Source organism: Nomascus leucogenys, chromosome 11 (assembly GCF_006542625.1).
Source record: "Nomascus leucogenys isolate Asia chromosome 11, Asia_NLE_v1, whole genome shotgun sequence".
Lineage (NCBI taxonomy): Eukaryota > Metazoa > Chordata > Mammalia > Primates > Hylobatidae > Nomascus > Nomascus leucogenys.
The window spans coordinates 92,100,250-92,117,995 of NC_044391.1; the positions used below are offsets into that span (position 1 = coordinate 92,100,250).

Genomic DNA, 17,746 nt, shown 5'->3' on the forward strand with positions numbered 1-17,746 from the left:
CCTTTTCTCCCCAGGTCACTAATATACAATTGCCATGAAAAATAAAAAAACATATATATATATTTACACTTGACTCATCACCTCTGCTTAGGACCCTGTAAGCACAAGATATTGCTGAACTGCTGTTATTTGCTACATATGGAACAATTAGACTAGCAATAAGAAGTGGTTTATGGATATATGCTGGCCTACATGTATATACCTCTTTCGCAATTACTGAGGATTATCAACAAAGTTTGGTCTTGTCTTGTGATTATAATTCTATTACATTTAAATGTGATATACAGAATTTTGTTTTATAATTAGTATTATTCTAAGAATTATAGTACGTATAGACCCTGTAAAAATAACATAACTTATGCAAATGCAAATTCAGAAAATGCAATAAAAATTCTTATAATCTTACTTAGAAATATCAGGTTTGGATTTAGGAATTAGATAGCCTAGTATCTCTTCTGATTCTTTGTTGTTGTTTTTTTTTCAGGGGACCGCATGAACACAGTCCCCCACTACTACAAACTATGCAGCTGGGTTTCCCACATTTGGGGAAATGGCAGAGGTCAGCACATCCGGAGTGTAATGGATGAGCCATGCCCTGGGAAAACCACCTTTGTGATTGTGATAGCTCCCCTGCCAGGTTAGTAATCTCTCTTGATTCTTACCATTCCCTCATTGTTGTGAGATTGTTTCTTTGAAGTAAGAAAATATTATCTTGAACTTATAAAACTCCTTTTTTTTTTTAAGAAAAACAAAAATTTGGAACTATCTCATATATGATAATTCTTTATCCTAACAGTATTGCTATGAATACTAGTTTTAGGTAGCATTTATTGAGTACTGTCTTTGTACCAGGAACTATGCTTGGCGCTTCATGTTTAATCCTCACAACTCTCTGAGGTAGGTAATATTACTGTGCCCATTTTACAAGAGAGGGCTCGAAACCCAGCTTCATGGAAGGCAAAAGATACAGATGGGGATATTAATTCTCTGGCCTTCCTGAACTCCCCATTAGACTGTAACTCCATGAAGTGTAGGGGGAGGGAGCAATGCCTTACTACATCTTAGCTGCATTACAGTGCTGACCATGTAGAGGAAAGTAGGGAGGAGGAAGCTAAGATAGGACCTTTTCCTGGGAGTCGTGACAGTGGGCAATCCTAGACGTAGCAGGTGAATGCCAGACCAAAAACTCTAATTCTCATACTTCAAACAAGCTAAGAGAAAAATCACATTTGTAAAGACATTAGAGTATAGAAACACTTCCACAAAAATGAGAGAGTACATGGAAAGTTAGGTGTTCAAATTAACATCTAATTTCCCTGAGATTAAATTTAATTAATTAGTGTCAATTTTATTTTTTATTATGATGTATACCATTGAAGACTTAAAATTTTTTTTATTATAGTAAGCTAGTTCTTTGGTTCTCCTATAAAGCTTTATCAGCTTCTTATTTCCCTTTAATGTTTCTTTTCAACTCACATGTATCTCTGCAAGGAAAAAGTTGTAGAAGGGAAACAATATAAGGTACTTAAATTTCTCTGAGGCAGAAAACTTCAGGGTCTGAATTTCTGGTGTTTGTGGGCCAGCCAAAATAGTGAAGAAGCACTTAAAAGTGGTCTTTGGAATTTTTAATTTAAATATTTACCACTTTATTCTGTTAGTAAATGAGATCAGGAATAGTAATTTGATTAAATCACATACATCGCCTATAAAAGTGTTAAGCTCCTTTATCATTGTTTACACTGGGCTTCCCAAAGGCCATCAGCATCCTGAAGAAGCATACAAGAGCCACCCAGGAGCCATTTTCCTGCTCCTGCCCTATTCAGAGACTCTCTATTTTTGTCCAGAGTTCACAGTTTAGCACAAAGACGTCCTGAGTTATTTAGGCTCATTTTGACTGTATCCTGAAATCCCTAGTGAAAATAGTTTATCCCAAACTGGCCCAAAAGAAAAACAAATCACACTGAAAAGAAACAATTTCTTGTTGTTTGGACTGCTTAATTACATATATGTGAACAACTTTAGAAAACAAGGCAAATGTTCAGCGGTTTTTAATTATTCCACTCTTAAAGAGTACTTTTTAAAAAGTGCTTTTCTTCAATACACATTAAAGCAAACATAAGAAGGATTGATCAGTGCCCTAGTTGGTGGAGAAAACAGCCTAGAGATACGTTAGCTCCCTGCTAAGCTTTTGGGACCCATCAGAACTATATTTCCGTAATTGTAAAATTGACTGTAAGCTGAAGTCTGTTTAATCATCTATGTATTTCCAATTTGCCTATGTAGGTAAAGGCAGATTGATAGTGTACAATGCATGTTAGTAATGGCCATAGAATAGTTTGGCTAGAATCTGTATACAGCTAAGACAAAGAAGTAAATGTCAAAGAAGACGATTATTTTATGTTAGGAACACACCATAAAACAATCAATCTTTCCAGGAAAATTAAATAGGGATTTTGATAAAGTCTGAAGCTGAACATTTATGAAGTTTCAGAAGCCCACACTCAGGAATCCTCCAACCCTACCTTTTCAACTTATTTTGAGACATAATAATTCAGAAAATATTTTTAACAAACTGATCAATCCTTTACTTCAAATTTTCTTACATTAGATTTGATCAAACTTATTAGGAGTTTGAGGTAATATACCAAATGTCTGACTCATGATTGTTTGAGTGTATGTGAAAACCAGGCTGTGCTCAATTAAAAAGCAAAACAAACTATAACTCAAAGGATTGTACCAGAAGGGAATCAACATGGTTTTGTAATAGATGTTAATGTTAACTGATAACCCAGGCTATATGATCAGGTGAAACCTTTTAAGTGTTAAATCTTGCAAAAACCATTTGGCCATTAAATAAAGGAACTAAAATGGTTTTCTGAGCACTGAAAGATTTTGATAAGCCTACCAAAAATGAAAGGTTTTCTCTGTAGACATTTTTTAATATACTCTATAATCCATTCCACATGAAAATACAGAACAAAAGTACAATTTTAAGCAAAATACAAATTCTAGTACTCAAGAAAAAAGCTGAGTGAGATAAATGGAAGAGTTGTCTATTTTAACATGGAACTTATTGCCATTAGCCATATCTCCTTTAATAGAAGATATATGGGTAAGAAAATTCCAATTTAATGATATTCAAATATATAAATATTAGTTGCATCCTCAGGTTTCTAGTTATGTGTTAAAAAAACATGATATGTTGAAACCTCTTCAATTTTAGAAGAACCTTGTTATAAAGAACAGAGCTAAAAATATTAGAACCACCTGCCCTTTAGTGTACAAAATAAACTAGCCTTTTTGGTTTACTTAATTACAGTCTTACCATCAAAAATATATTCTCTAACTTAAAAAAATACTTTTTTGGTAATATTTGATGATATTTCTGATGAGAGCACATAAAAATAAAACAATACTTAAAGATGTGGGTATAAAATGCTCAAGGAATCGTCCTTTAAAAACAGACGGTTCCCTTATTGTTTCTGTTCATGTCAAAAAGCAGGGTTTTTTTTTTACACAGTCTCTGTAGCTCCTAGGAATTTCATTTCTACAGCAGCTTTTGGCCTGTGTGCTGAGCCACTCTTCTTTTGGAATTCTGCAGCAATTTCCTCAAAAGACTTTCCTTTGGTTTCTGGAACTTTAAAAAATGTAAACAGGGTAAAGGCTAGGAGCACTCCAGCAAAGAGGAAAAACACATAAGGTCCACAGAAGTCCTGGATAGAAAGCAAACACAGACTTCGAGTTAGCAGTTGTTTGACCCTCTCTTCTGTTCAGTAAATCTGTGGGATATTAGGCTGCTTACCGCAATGTACTGGAAACCCAGAGCTACAATGAAATTGCAGGTCCAATTGCTGAATGCAGCTATTGCTAAAGCAGCAGGACGTGGTCCTTGACTGAAAAACTCAGCCACCATGAACCAGGGGATCGGGCCTGGCCCAATTTCAAAGAAGCTGACAAAGAGGAAGATGGCTGTCATGCTCACATAACTCATCCAAGAGAACTTATTCTGAGGAAAAAAACAAAAACAATAGTGGGGCTGAGATCATTGGCTGCTTTTTCCTTTAGCTAAGTAGCCTCTGAGTTCACAGGCAGGCATGCAACTTTTTCTAATGTATTTTGTTCAAGCAAGTATAAGTTATTCTATTCTGAGAGAAATTATTCTAGTCTGAATCATGCTTAACTCTTTAGACTTAGATTTCTTATAAGGAAATCCTTTGGATTAGCATTTTCCTGTGAAAGAGGCAGGGCAAGGATCCAGTGACCTTTGCTCCTACTCATACTAAGGTTTCGAGACAAGATGTGTAGCTCCCTGTGAAGTAGTGGATGACAATGCCAGGAGGGCAGAGGTTCAGGTACATGCCCAAGGTCACACAGGAAGCCATGTGGCAGAGTCAGCATTAAAACCCAGTTGGCGGTGAATCCAGAGCCTATGCTCTAACCATGGGTACATGGCCTCCCTGGATGACAACCAGAATTTACATGCTGATATTCAGTCTTAAACCCAAGAAACTAGTTCATCCTTTCTTTATATATCTCCTTTGATTTTATGCTGTTGCTCTGGCTTTATTTCATAAGTCAGTCTCAAATATTTTTGAATACAAAGCACTTTAACCTGGACCACAGAGGTGCCAGTTACCATTATCATATGTTAATGAAAAACCTCAGTGCAGGCACCAAACTTACCAGCAGCACAAGTCCCACTGACATGAAGATGGCACAAACAAACATCCCACTCATTCCAATTAGAAAGAGAGAACGTCGCCCTGCCTTCTCCACAAGGAATACCTAGGACAGTTTTAAAGATTATCTCAGTTTTGTGAGGCACAAAATACTGACTGTTTACTTAAATCATTTTTACTGCCAAAGAGGTCATTTTAATTTATATAACAGATAAGAGGCAATTCCATGCTTCCATTTTACAGGAGTGAGATCGAGGTGGGGAGTGACTCTAGCCCCAGGTGGCAGAGCTAGTCTCAGTGGACAGTGGGTAGTGATCAAATATCTGCTTAATTAGTCACATTGGTTTGAACAGACCGTTATAGAGAGAGAACCATAGTGTTACCACTACTCCAGGATTATCACTTTGGGTACAATATTCACAGACTGTACAGCTGGGGTCTCTTCCAATAGATGTCCTGTACATTTAAAATGTGAAGGTTCCACATTTGAACATGATATTAACTTCTTTTCTAATAATTATCCTAAGTTATAATTACAAGGGTCTGTGCACTACTGACACGGGAAACAGTACAATTGTTCAGGTGTCAACTATTCTCATCCAATTTTCTCACTGCTTAATAAAGTCCTATTATGACCACTCACCTGGCAACATATGGAATTTGACAATTTAACCAAAATAGGCCTGCATTTTTCTGGTATGCTTAATTGTATCTTGTGCTGGGAGTGAACTATTCATTTTAAAAGTTAGGACTTTAAAGCAAAGGGTTAAAATGCTTTCTTATCTTAACTGAGGAGATACGTCATTGATTCCTTTAGTTTTGTGGACCTTTGTGTTAATGGTTAAGTTTTACAAGTAGCCAAGACCTGAGTTGTTATACTCTTGCCTGATCCTTGGAATATTACCAAGGCTGGTGAGTCACTCTCCTCCTCACCCCCAACAAAACTTCCTGTCATAATTTCTCACTTGGGTGCCTGGTGAGCAAATTGCCTGGCTCATCAGCCTATCAGTAAATCAATAGCAATCCAATGTCTTCAGCATAGTGAGCTCTGGCTCTGAAGACATCTTAGAAACATTTCACCTACAGTGAAAGCCTGTTTCTCAGAGGCACACTCACATCAGAGTTTTAAATCACTTCAGATAGGATGATAAGCAAAGAGCACATATTTAATTATTGAGAAGGAAGTTGGAAAAAACAGACTTTTCTCAAGTTCATAAAATTTCTCTCCATATTTTAACTCTTTTATTATGATGTTCAAAACTGGCTTGGTGCCACCATGTCAAGCTACCAAGAAAACAGAAGCATTTCTTTGTGAATAAGCTCCCTTACTATAAACTCTAAAACTGAATGTCTTGAAGATTGAGTTGGCCTCTGTCCCTGAGGCCTGGTGTGCACTCAGGATGAGTGTGACAAGGGATGAGACATGGTCAGTGGCTGGAGATGTCTGCCCAGTTAGAACCTTCATCTTTGCCCCAGTGCCTCACGCAAATCCTGGGCGCTTAGTTCCAATTAGGCAGTCACCGCTTCTCTCTCAGTGTCATCCTGCTTCCTAGATCCCTCCATTTTCTTCCTGCTTTTTTTCTCTCAAGATTACAGGCCCTCTTCTACCAGCCCATTAGTGTGGAAGAAAATATAGGATGTGGAATACAATTAGTGTGGAGTTGGGAAAGTCTCTCTTCCCAAAAACAAATTGATGTTCTTCCAATTTGGTGAAACATTAATATATTCAGTGCATATTTCTATTTGCATATTTTTATTTGAAAGTACACACACAGTTTGGTAACATTGGTTAATTCTGGGGAGAGAAACTGGGTGATGGAGGGACTATCCTTTTTATACTTTTTGAACTTTAAAACAGTGTTTCAAAAATTAATATAATTAAAAATTTTTAATGTGATCTGTAGTCCTGGAGGCTTAATTAATGATTAGGACTGGTTTTCAGAGATTATGTCACTTCCCTGTTCAAAAGCTTTCACAGAATCAAAGGATGGACTCTTAAAAGGTATATTCAAAATAATTAGGACACTGTCTTAAACAACTCCTCCCACATCAGTGGGGTTGGGAGCAGGGTGCAAAAATGAAACTTTACAGAAGTTTCCTCTTTAGATTTTTTTCAGAATTTAGGCTACCCAATCTTGACAATTTGATGCTTTACATAGAAAATCCTATTATACACAAAATGTTTTAATAATAATCTATTATAAAAAATATGTTGAAGAATTTGTAAAAAATATTCCAGGAGACAAAAGGGTGAGTTAGTCCCTTGGATTGCACTTCAGAAACAGGTCTTGATTGATTTAGAGTGGGCTTTTGGTTTAAACAGGCCTTATCTCTAAAGGTATGTCTACAGAACCATTGGTGTTTCGTTATTATCTGTTTTTCCTGCTCTTTCCAAGGTCCAGCACTGTTTAATGTGGTCTGGACAAACCTGCCTTTTGATCTGGGTAGCCAGGCTGTAATTTATTGATCATCCTAAGGTAATAGTTAAGAGTTCATGTGCAGAGAATAAAAAACAAGTGACTAAATTATATTGAGTATAGTATTGTGACTAAAATTGAAAAGAATAAACTTTTTGCTGTTTTTATCTTGTTGAACAAAGATAAAAATAAGCTCAATGACTCTAATTCTGCAGTGAATTACATTAGTTGGGGAGTTTTTGTCTTTGTTGTTGTTTGTTTACTTCTTAGATTATTATGTTAGATATTCTTGTTGTCAGGTTCTTATATATCCTTAATATATAAGAACCATCACTTCTTATATATCCTTAATATATGAGAACCATCACTTCTTATATATCCTTAATGTATGAGAATCATCACTTCTTATATATCCTTAATGTATGAGAACCATCACTTCTTATATATCCTTAATGTATGAGAACCATCACTTCTTATATATCCTTAATATATAAGAACCATCACTTCTTATATAAAGTTATTTGGTTGTAAGAAGAGTATATGACTCTTTTTTTGTTGGAAGAAAACAATAACATTTCTAGTTACTATGTCACTTCCCTCATAATATCACACATACTCTTATGCATCACCAGAAGCCACAACCTTGTGGACTACTTGGAAGCTCTGCCCAATGGCTTTAATACCATTTACTGAGTCTGTTTAACTTTGCCTGAAGGCTTAAATGTCTGTTAGAGAGGGCCTTGTTTATTTATTTTTATATGTTTCCCCCAAGGCACATGGTAAAAAAAGAATTTGAACTATGTAAAAAGAGGAATCTAAGTAGACCATCCAATATCAATAGAAATGACAAGCTGTCAGCTACTCCCAAGGGGTTTATGTACAGAGAAAAGAAGGAACCTAGGAATCTGCACAAGGAGGAAATTCTCTGTGTCCCCAAGTGAGTTAAAAATTCACAAATGAGTGACTAAATGGCATCCCAGCAGTGCAGAGAACCAGTGATTCACCTTCTCAGTTATGCCTAATCTCAATGCAGTAGTTGGCTTATTCAGACAGGACTCTTCTCATGACTCACTTGGGTTTACACACTTAGAGCATGTGTACAATAAGTCATTGATTGCTTTTAGAGCCCAAGTTCCCCACCCCCATCCCCTCCCCCTGCAATTTCTGGACTAAGGAACAAGTGGAGTATTTATCTAGGGCACTGACTTACAGAGACAGCAGTGAAAACCATATTTACAGCACCAACTCCAATGGTTGCATAAACAGGTTTGCTGATACCAGCCGTCTGAAAAATGCTGGTTGAGTAGTAAAAAATCTGCAAAGAAAAACAGGTTAGCCTTAATCTTAAGAAGTCTGGCACTGATATCTTTAAAGCAAGAAATATTTTAGATTGCTTATTTTTAATTGTTTCTATGGCGGCATGCTCCCTAGAACTTCCTACAGATTTTCTCCTTCCAAGGAAGAGAACCCTCAGTCTTCCTTCAGTGTTTAAAGTTTCTGATTGCTTAAACGTCCTCCTTACGTTTAGTTGAGAACTCTGCTACTGCATTTTCTTTATTTTTGTAAATAAATTGAAACATTTTATTAAAGTATAATATACATAGAAAAGTACACATAAATATGCAGCTTAATTAATTTTCACAAACTGAACACACCTATGTGACTAGCACCCAGATCAAGAGATAAATAACTTCCACCCCTTCAGAAACTTCTTAAATCTCCCTTTATCACTTATCCCATGGAAACCACTCTTCCAACTCCTGATATCATAGATAAATTTTGTCTACTTTTGTACTTGATGTGAATGGAACCACATAATATGTATCATTTTGTGCCTTCTTTTATTCAACATTACCTTTGTGAGAATCATCCTTATTGTGTATTGTAGACAGTTCATTATCATTCCTATGTAGTATTTTATTGTGTTAATATACCACGATTTACTACTATTCTATTGATGAGTATTTAGGTAGCTGCTATTCCTAAATGAATAATTTACTATTCATTAGGCTATCAGAAACCCTAAATTCAATACTCAACTCTAGAAGTCACTTGCAATTTAGTTTTTTTTTGGGGGGGGAGTGGGTGTAATTATTCTTTTTGCCTCCTTGTATTTATTGTGATTTTTGCCTTTTGCCTTCACCTTAATATTAAACAGACATATAGTACCATTGACTGTTGACGTTTTTAAAAACTGTAATTTTAGAAAACTTTTGAAGCAAAATGAAAGTTAATGCTCACTCAATATATGTTTGTTGTAGCAAGACACATGATGTCAACATTTTAAAATGTCTTTTAGCTATTGATTATGAATAGTAATAATAAATAGTGATTATGAATAGTGCTGCTAGGAACATACTAGTACAATCCTTTTGGTGGAATATGTATGCATTTATAACTAGGAATAGAATTGCTGGACCATGGTGCAGGCATATGCTCAACTTTGATAGATATTGCCAAATAGTTTTTGAAAGAAGTTATGACAATTTTACAGTCTCACCAGCATGTGTAAGAGATCCAGTTGCTATTGCATTTAATCCAGAAAATTTCACTAGTCTCAGTAGACATGGAGAAATTTTGTTCACAACCTTTCTAATAGCCTTTTAAAATTTAGTTATGTTTATATATTTATGTCTTTTAGGTCTCATTCTGGTTATCCATCATCCTTTGTCATTCCTTCCCCACCTAACATGTCCTATCGCTGGTACCTCTTCCTGCAGACAGGACTGAGGTGTAGAGGACTGTGCCAATTGTGTTAAGTGCATACAGGCCTACAGCACACTTCACACTGTCCCAACATTTTTAGGCTGCCCAACAGCCTCAGGTTCAACATTTCCTAGATTCCTCTTTAAGTCAGGCACTGGGATGGAAGCTGAAACAGTAAGGTTCAGAGAAATTAAATTTTGTGCCATTGAATATACAGACAGAGCTGAGATGGGAGATATGATTTTGGTCTCTGAGCCTCAAAGTTCTACAGAGTGTTAATAAAAATAAACATCAAGGACCTCTTAAAGGAGGATGGAGACCACAGTGGAGTTTGTGGAGTGAGGTTCAGGTCTCATTTTGTTTCAGTGGATGGGAATTACTTCCTTTGCCTCCCCCAAGTGTTTGCCCATCTCCTGATCACCCACAAAGTGTCCCATGTGGATTTGGCATTGGCTCACTACAGCAAATGTCCAGTTTACATTTTTAACAGCAACAAAAGGGGAGAAGTGGTGTTTTTTTTTTTTTTTTAATCTAGTTTCTTAAAAAATGCTTAATTTTTTCCTCTAGTAGTTAATTGTCAGTAGAACCACCTTGGTCTGCATGATGCAGGGCTTTCAATGTAAGACCTAAAAGCTAGCTATTTAATGCTCAGTATGTTTTTCAATCATGTATTGTCTACTGTCCTTAGTCGCCAATATCATGCCAGTTTACTCTATTATTTATTTTGTGTGCTATCTCCTCAAATGGAGTGAAAGTTTCTTGGATGGCAGGAAACTGCTCTTTGCACCTGGCTATCTGGTATACTTCATTTAAATAGATAAAGGGAACCCTTGACTCCGTTTGGCTTGGGCTATCAAAAATCCTAAATTCAATACTCAACTGTAGAAGCTCCTTGCAGTTTTTGGGGGAGGGTTGTATAATTATTCTCCTTGTATGTATTAAGATTTTCGCTTTTTGCCTTCACCTTAATAGATATATAGTACTATTGACTATTGACATTTAAAAAAAGTTAAGGAATTTTAGAAAACTTTTGAAGCAAAATGAAAATTAATGCTCACTCAATGTATGTTTGTTGTAGCAAGACCTATGATGCCAATACCTTAAAATATCTTTTAGCTATTTAAACTTGTACCCCTTGCCTTCCCTATTTTAATTCACTGTGCTCTTAAGAGTTAGTGGGTGTTTTTAAACTTACTGCATTGATTCCAGAAAATTGCTGAGCCACGTGCAGCATCAGTGCCACTAGAATAGGCTGTCGGTAGCTGGAATTGGTGAAGAGCTGGATTATAGAGACTTTCTGCTCACTTGATGCTTCTTCTCTTTCTTTTCTCATTTCATTAATATCTTTGGTGACATCATCATATCCTCTGAGTCTTTTCAAGCCTGTCCGGGAAAATGATCAGATTGAAACAACTCAGGTCAAAACAAAAAGAAATTTATTTTTATGTTAATGAAAGAGCTACATTTCTGCATGCCCCATTCTATTACTTAATAGCATGGGTGTTGGAAATTCTTTTTTTGTTAAATTAAATCCTGCTCTTTGGTTTAAAAGAAAACTAGAACATTTGGCTTCATCTTATGACAAATAAAACTGTGATCCTCATTATGTTAGAAGCATAATGCCGGAGGGATCTTTTAGAAACCTCTGGTTGAGTCTAATACCGTGTATATGGATTTCTGGTTTCGGCTGAAGTGAATGCCTATGGGTGCCAAATGACATGCGCCAGTCATATAAAAGCGATTTTGCACATTCTTCTTACATTTAATCACCAACTTCATGTGGAAGGCACTGTTTTACTTTATATAATACACTGTTTTACATTAGCTGATAATGCCGAAACAATAGGAAGAAAGAAAAACCATCCACAGACTTACTTTGTTTTGCTTTGACTTCCTCATCTAACTTGATGTAAAGATATCTGGGGCTTTCTGGACAGAAAAAGAGTAGCAGAGACTGAAGGATGGCTCGCACACCAGACAGGCCAAGCAGGATGTGCCACAGATCATAATTGCCCAAGATAAATTCAAGACCAACAATCTGAAAATGCAAGGAGGAAGCGTATCAACTACATAATACTTTGGATCTACCTTTTACACCAGTTTGTTGAAAAAGTACTTTGGCTATTTAATAGTAGTCTCTGACAACTTTGGTTCAAGTAAAAATGGAAACTGTTACTATTGTGTCTCACTTTAACTAAATTAGGAACTATTTGTTGTATAAGGAATTAACCTAGGTTTGTTTTCATTAACTCCAATTGGGCAGTCAGGATGAGAATCAACCAAGCTTACACAAAAACATATACTTGATATCTAAAGCAACACATAGCTGTTTTCTCCAGGCAACCAGATAGAATAATACTGTGTTAAAATCAGCCATGGCTTTGGACCTTTGCTTGATATTTCCTTCTCACATTACCCAGAACTTAAATAGAAAGAGGTTTGATAGATAGAACAATTACTGTGATGAGAACTATCTTGGCGATTCCTATGGCAATAGTTTATAGACTACCCTCTGGATTGTCGTAGGCGTGGGGTCCCAGACTCCCTCTGACACCATAGGGCAGAAGGGAAGGATAGACTCAGCTGAACAGGAGCTCCTGTGGCAATCACTTACGTATTACATTCCCAAGTAAGATGTTCAAAACAAAGGAAACCCAGGCAGTCAAACACGAAGTTTTCTATTTCTTGAAATCTAAATGGAATAATTTAACTCTAGGATAGCTCTGAAGTTAAGACCTGGCTTGCCAGGTCAGCTCCAGTGCTATCCCACCAACAATTCCAAGGGGAAAAGTGAGGAGTGATAATAATTTACCTTTGAACGAAAAAGTCTATGTCTCTACACCACCTCTGCTACGACTGGTAGAATTGGCTTTTCTCTCTGTGCTGGTCTACAGTGAGAATGGACAATCAGGGAGGAAGAAGATGGAGGAAGTACAGTAGGGGATGCAATAGTAGTAGTGGTACCATAGAGGATGAAGTAGATGGGTGCAGTAGGGGATAAGGATGGGGAGTTTTTACCTGACTAATAAGAATGCCCGTGACAATGGCCAGCTGATGAAGAGTGCCAAGTGCGCCCCTGAGAGTGGTTGGAGCAATTTCACCGACATACATAGGAACCAGGCCTGAAATTAGCCCTGCATGAAACATGAACATAAATGTTAAAGTGCAACCAGGACTATCTCAATAACAACAATTTGGTTTAAGTACAGTATATATCTTGAATGAAAACCCTTCCCTGAGTTCATTGGAAGGATGAACCCTTGTTCCTAGGTATAGACAGAGTTTGTGCAAGAGATATTTGATATGACCCCAAATGCAGTTGTAGTTGGAAATATGAATAGAAAGAAATGCTTAGTCATGCATTTGGCAGTTCTTCATTACATCATCTTATTTAATTAAAATTCATGTTAATTTTTAGCTTACATCATAATGCCTTATCTTCAGAAAAGAAATTGAAGAATATTTTAATAATCTTAATCAGGGCTCACGGGATTAAAGGAAATCAGAGCATATCTCCACCAACTTCCTGATAGATGTGAGAAACAACTTGCCAAAGATCACAAGCAACAGAGCATTAGTGTGAGAACAACATGCCCTATCTGAATTTCCACAATGCAGAGCGCCCTCAAAATCACTGTTAAGGCGGTGACGAGGGGCGAGGGAAGGTGCAGAGAGGTGGAAGAGGTTAAGGATCTTAAGGACTCTTCCCCAGTTGGAAACCAGAGAAACTCAGCTTCTTTATGCTATTCAAATATTAGGCTTCAGAAAAAATTTTATTTGAAGAAAGACTTTTGGTACTTAAACGAATACAAAACAATTGAAAGCACTAGGTCATTCTGCCTTCTGAAGCTTTCTTAAATGCACATGTAATCAGTCATGCTGGAAATGGTGGAATGTCCAGCCATTTGCTGACTAAATAAAAAGTTCAGAGACTATCAATAGGCAAGGCTGAATTAAATGTTTGGCATTTTCTTAAATATTTAAAAATAGGATTTGCAGAGGCTTCTTTTTAGAAACTACCTGCCTATCAAATTGAAATGGATGATCTTTGTGTAAAAGATGCTTTCACAATTGTTTTCAAAATATATTTTTTAAGGCTTCAAGTTCTTCTTAATGTCTCAAATGAACATTTATATGTGTGATATGGCATCTATATTTCAGCTGAATTTTACAGGTGACTTTTAATGTGTAGCCTGTTGATCTTAAATAGGAAAAAAAAATCATTTATTTGGCTCTATTTTAAGTTGTACTATCTTTCTGTAATACCTAATACTATACCTGAAAGACAGAATAATGTAGATAAACTCACAGGTCTGAAGTCACATGAACTTGAAGTCAAATTATATTTCCTGTAATTTTTAGAAACTTTAATGCTCAGAATAGGGCCAAACATAATTTTAGAAGATGGTTGGGGAGTACAAGTTGGTTGGCTATGCTAGTTATAGGTTGTTTTACAATATATTTATAGCATTTGTTTTCAATTTTACCAAAAACATTTTATATATTTTTTTCACATGTATTTTTTTAAATGGAGAGAAAAGAAAGAAGAATCATATTTGGGACTTCGTTCATAGTGTTATTATCTGCATTTTATGGGAGAAGAAACTGAGGATCAGGTTTAATATTTAAGGCTATGCAGAGACAGTGCTAGAATTTATTTGCTCTGAATCCAAAGCGCTTTCCACATTTGGGGTTGACTCTTTACCTTGATAAAGCTACACTGATCTTCACTTATTTGTATTAACAATGAAAATAATAAAAAGATTTAATTAGGCTGTTAACTTGGTATTTTAGACTTTTGCTTCAACTGATTATTGAAGATACATGGAATTCAAGTCTTTTCTGTAGGTAAAAGTGTTAAAAATACTTTTATATACAAATCTTATGTCCTCACCACTCCTTCCCCATCCCCATGGATAGAAGTGCCTTGAAAGGCAACTACAATTTGTAAAAATGAGTTAAAATCTCAACCTAGCACTATCAAAATCAGAGCTTCATTGGCAGAAGTTAAGGATTTAGCCATTTGTTTTAGAGAGAGATTGAATGATTCTCCCTTTGTTCAGACGTCTGCTAATTTGTTGCCTCTGGATGTTTGAAAAGCTGTCTCCAAGAACTAGCGATTCCCACTATTCAGAACAAAGTTCGTGTGAGGAACCTCCTTCCTTTATTCTGAACTTCTAAATATCAGCTGCTTCTCTCTGATTCCCTCCCCCTATGGACACCACCACTGTAATGCTTCACTTGATCATGTCTAGAATCATACAGGGCTGGGGAATGTGGTCTAAGAGATGGGTTCAGAGTGTTAAGGTCTTGTCAGATAGAAGAGATGGAGACATGGCAGCCGGGTAGTCCATAAGGGCAGAATTAAGGGTCATGGTATAGCAGTCTCCCACTGTCTGCTATACCACAGCAGTAATAACAACAGCATTTACTGGTAGCTTACTGTATGTCAGATTCTATGCAGAATGTTTTACATGTGTTCTCACAATCACCCTATAAGGTAGATATTATTATCCACTTCATTTAATAAATGAAGCAACTGAAAGTCAGAGTTAAATAATTTGTCTGTGATCATACAACTAGAAATGATGTCATTGCCATGGACAAGAACCTTGATAGCATCATAATTCCTACTTAGTCTGGTCCCAAACCCCCGATTCAGGATTTCAACTTTATGCTATTGCCTTTCCCTCTGTGGTGTCACCCTAGACTCAAAAATATCCCTGAATGCTACCGCATCAGCCTTTTGAGTTACTTTCAGACAAAGGCAGGGATGTGTGTGTGTGTGTGTGTGTGTGTGTGTGTGTGTGTGTGTGAGACTTACCACAATATAGTCCTGATATGCTTCTTCCGGCAATTATAAGTATATGAGATGGTCCCAATTTTGAAAACCCCATCAAGAGAGCTCCAACTAATGAAAGAATGTTTGCTACTAACATGGCTTTGATTCTGAAATTTTAAAAAGCAAGGAATATAAATTCAGCATCAAAACTTGCTAAAATTATTTGCTTTCAGAGCATGTTGAGATTTTTTTTAACCTAACAGCAATTATTTTAATTTTGCTGTAAAAGCTAGTTGGGGAATCTTGAACCCAGATTGCTAATTTGACTCATCTATGGACTAAAGTATTAATAATAAGCAAGATTTATGATGGGATAACCTAGGTTGCATCCACCTGATCTCTACATGTTTCTCTTTTATTTTGAGACAGGGTCTCGCTCGCTCTGTCACTCAGGCTGGAGTGCAAAGGCACCATCATGGTTCATTGAAGCCTTGACCTCCCAGGCTCAAGCCTAATCTCTACATTTTGATAGAGATGATTCAGTCATGGTGATGACTAGCTTAAGATAACACTTATGACAGTTTTTCAGAGAGTTAACTAAGTTTTCTCTAAGTTGATTGTTTTAAAGAATAATTGGTGATAGCTAAATTCAATTCTGTAGTTGTAACCTACAACTTTTTTTTTCTTTCTGTGGCACAGGTTTTTAATTGATCTAGATAGGAAAGGAACTTTCAAAGTTAAATTTCCTTTTATATAAATTATTTGGAAGTAATTTCAAACATACTTTTAAGCCTTATCTAGAGAATTATAATTATCCTTATTTTAATATTGTATGCCAGCATATTTCCAAAATCTATAAATTAATAGTGACCAATGTAAAATACATAATACAGCTGACAATAGCAACAAAAACACTTTCAAAATTAATCAGATGAAAATTGACAACATTTGCAGATATCTGTTACTTTTATTTCTAATTAATGGGAAAGCGAGATATACAGAAAACCTTTTTTGCAGTCAAGCAGATAATGGTAAGGCCAATAAATGTCTGAGTAGACAGGTGTGAAGATGTTTGTGCCAAAAGAAATGTAAACGCCCTTGTTATATTCTATTTCACTGCTTCAAACTTTGATAGCTGGGCCTTTTCCACGCAAGTATCTTTAACACCAACCAAACAGATTTTTTTTTCTGGAGCATAAAACTATAAAGTCACATACTGCAGTGATTGTCTAACATCCACGTGATAGGCTAAATCATGTCCCCCGGCAGTCTACAGCATAATCCCCAGACTCTATAAATGTTACCTCACATAGCAAATGAGATTTTCAGATGTGATTGAGAATCTTGAGATGGGGAGATTATGTTGAATTATTTGAGTGAATCCAATGATGTAATCACAAGTGTCCTGATAAGAGTAAGGTAGAAGAGGAGCAGGTGATGTGATGACAGAAGTAGAGATTAGAATGTTGTGCTTCAAAGATGGAGGAAGGGGCCACAAGCCAGAGAACTATAGTTGGACACTGCAAGCTGGAAAAGGGCAGGGAATGCATTCTTCCCTCAGAGCCTCCAGAAGGAACCAGCCTTACTGACATTTTGACTTTAGCTAACTAAAACTGAGTTTGGACTTTTGACCTCCAAAACTATAAGAAAACATATTTGTGTTGTCTTAAGCCACTAAATTGGGGATAATTCATTACAGTAGCAATATGAAATGAGTATAGGGGAAACAGAGTGATTCAGAGCTGGCCAGCCCCAGAGCTACAGAGTAGAAAAACAGTTTAAGGAGTGTTTAGTAGTTTAGACTATTGTGAAATGCTTTTTATCTACACAGGGACAGAGGGCAGGCAAATTCAATAATTGACCTTAACAAATTGTTACCACCTAGCTAATAGTCTCTTTTATTAGGGGAAAAAAGATAAAAAGTCATAAAAGAAATAGCCTAGAAGAATCTTTGATGCCAGATTGCCCTAAAGTCCCCTTTCCCTGCCACCAAAGGATGCAGGAACACTTTATATAATTTAAATTCTTTTAACTTCTGTTCAGATATGAGAAATGGCCAGAAATAAATAATTTTAAAAATACATGAAATAGCTGAATCAGGGAAAAAGAAACAATTCTACCTAAGTATATTTCTTAAAATCTGACTCTAAATACTTCAGATA

General features: G+C 36.3%; 1 protein-coding gene and 1 non-coding gene across 4 annotated transcripts in view; both read right to left on the minus strand.

Moving 5' to 3' along the window:
• Positions 1 to 481: 481 nt before the first annotated feature.
• Positions 482 to 645, minus strand: LOC115837397. The gene has a single exon (XR_004032442.1). It is a non-coding gene; the product is annotated as a U1 spliceosomal RNA (small nuclear RNA).
• Positions 646 to 2,074: 1,429 nt separating this feature from the next.
• Positions 2,075 to 17,746, minus strand: part of SLC2A2 (solute carrier family 2 member 2) — a 30,296-nt gene continuing 14,624 nt past the window's right edge. For 2 of the 3 annotated variants that reach the window (XM_030823119.1, XM_030823118.1), the window contains 8 exons: positions 15,627 to 15,751; positions 12,821 to 12,936; positions 11,678 to 11,840; positions 10,998 to 11,185; positions 8,307 to 8,411; positions 4,684 to 4,785; positions 3,803 to 4,006; positions 2,075 to 3,713 (listed from right to left, as the gene is read on the minus strand). In XM_030823119.1, coding sequence (XP_030678979.1) covers positions 3,513 to 3,713; positions 3,803 to 4,006; positions 4,684 to 4,785; positions 8,307 to 8,411; positions 10,998 to 11,185; positions 11,678 to 11,840; positions 12,821 to 12,936; positions 15,627 to 15,751 — 1,204 coding nt within the window. In that variant the 3' untranslated portion in view covers positions 2,075 to 3,512. The remainder of the gene's footprint in view (positions 3,714 to 3,802; positions 4,007 to 4,683; positions 4,786 to 8,306; positions 8,412 to 10,997; positions 11,186 to 11,677; positions 11,841 to 12,820; positions 12,937 to 15,626; positions 15,752 to 17,746) is intronic. The other variant, XM_004089668.3, reaches the window with a different exon arrangement.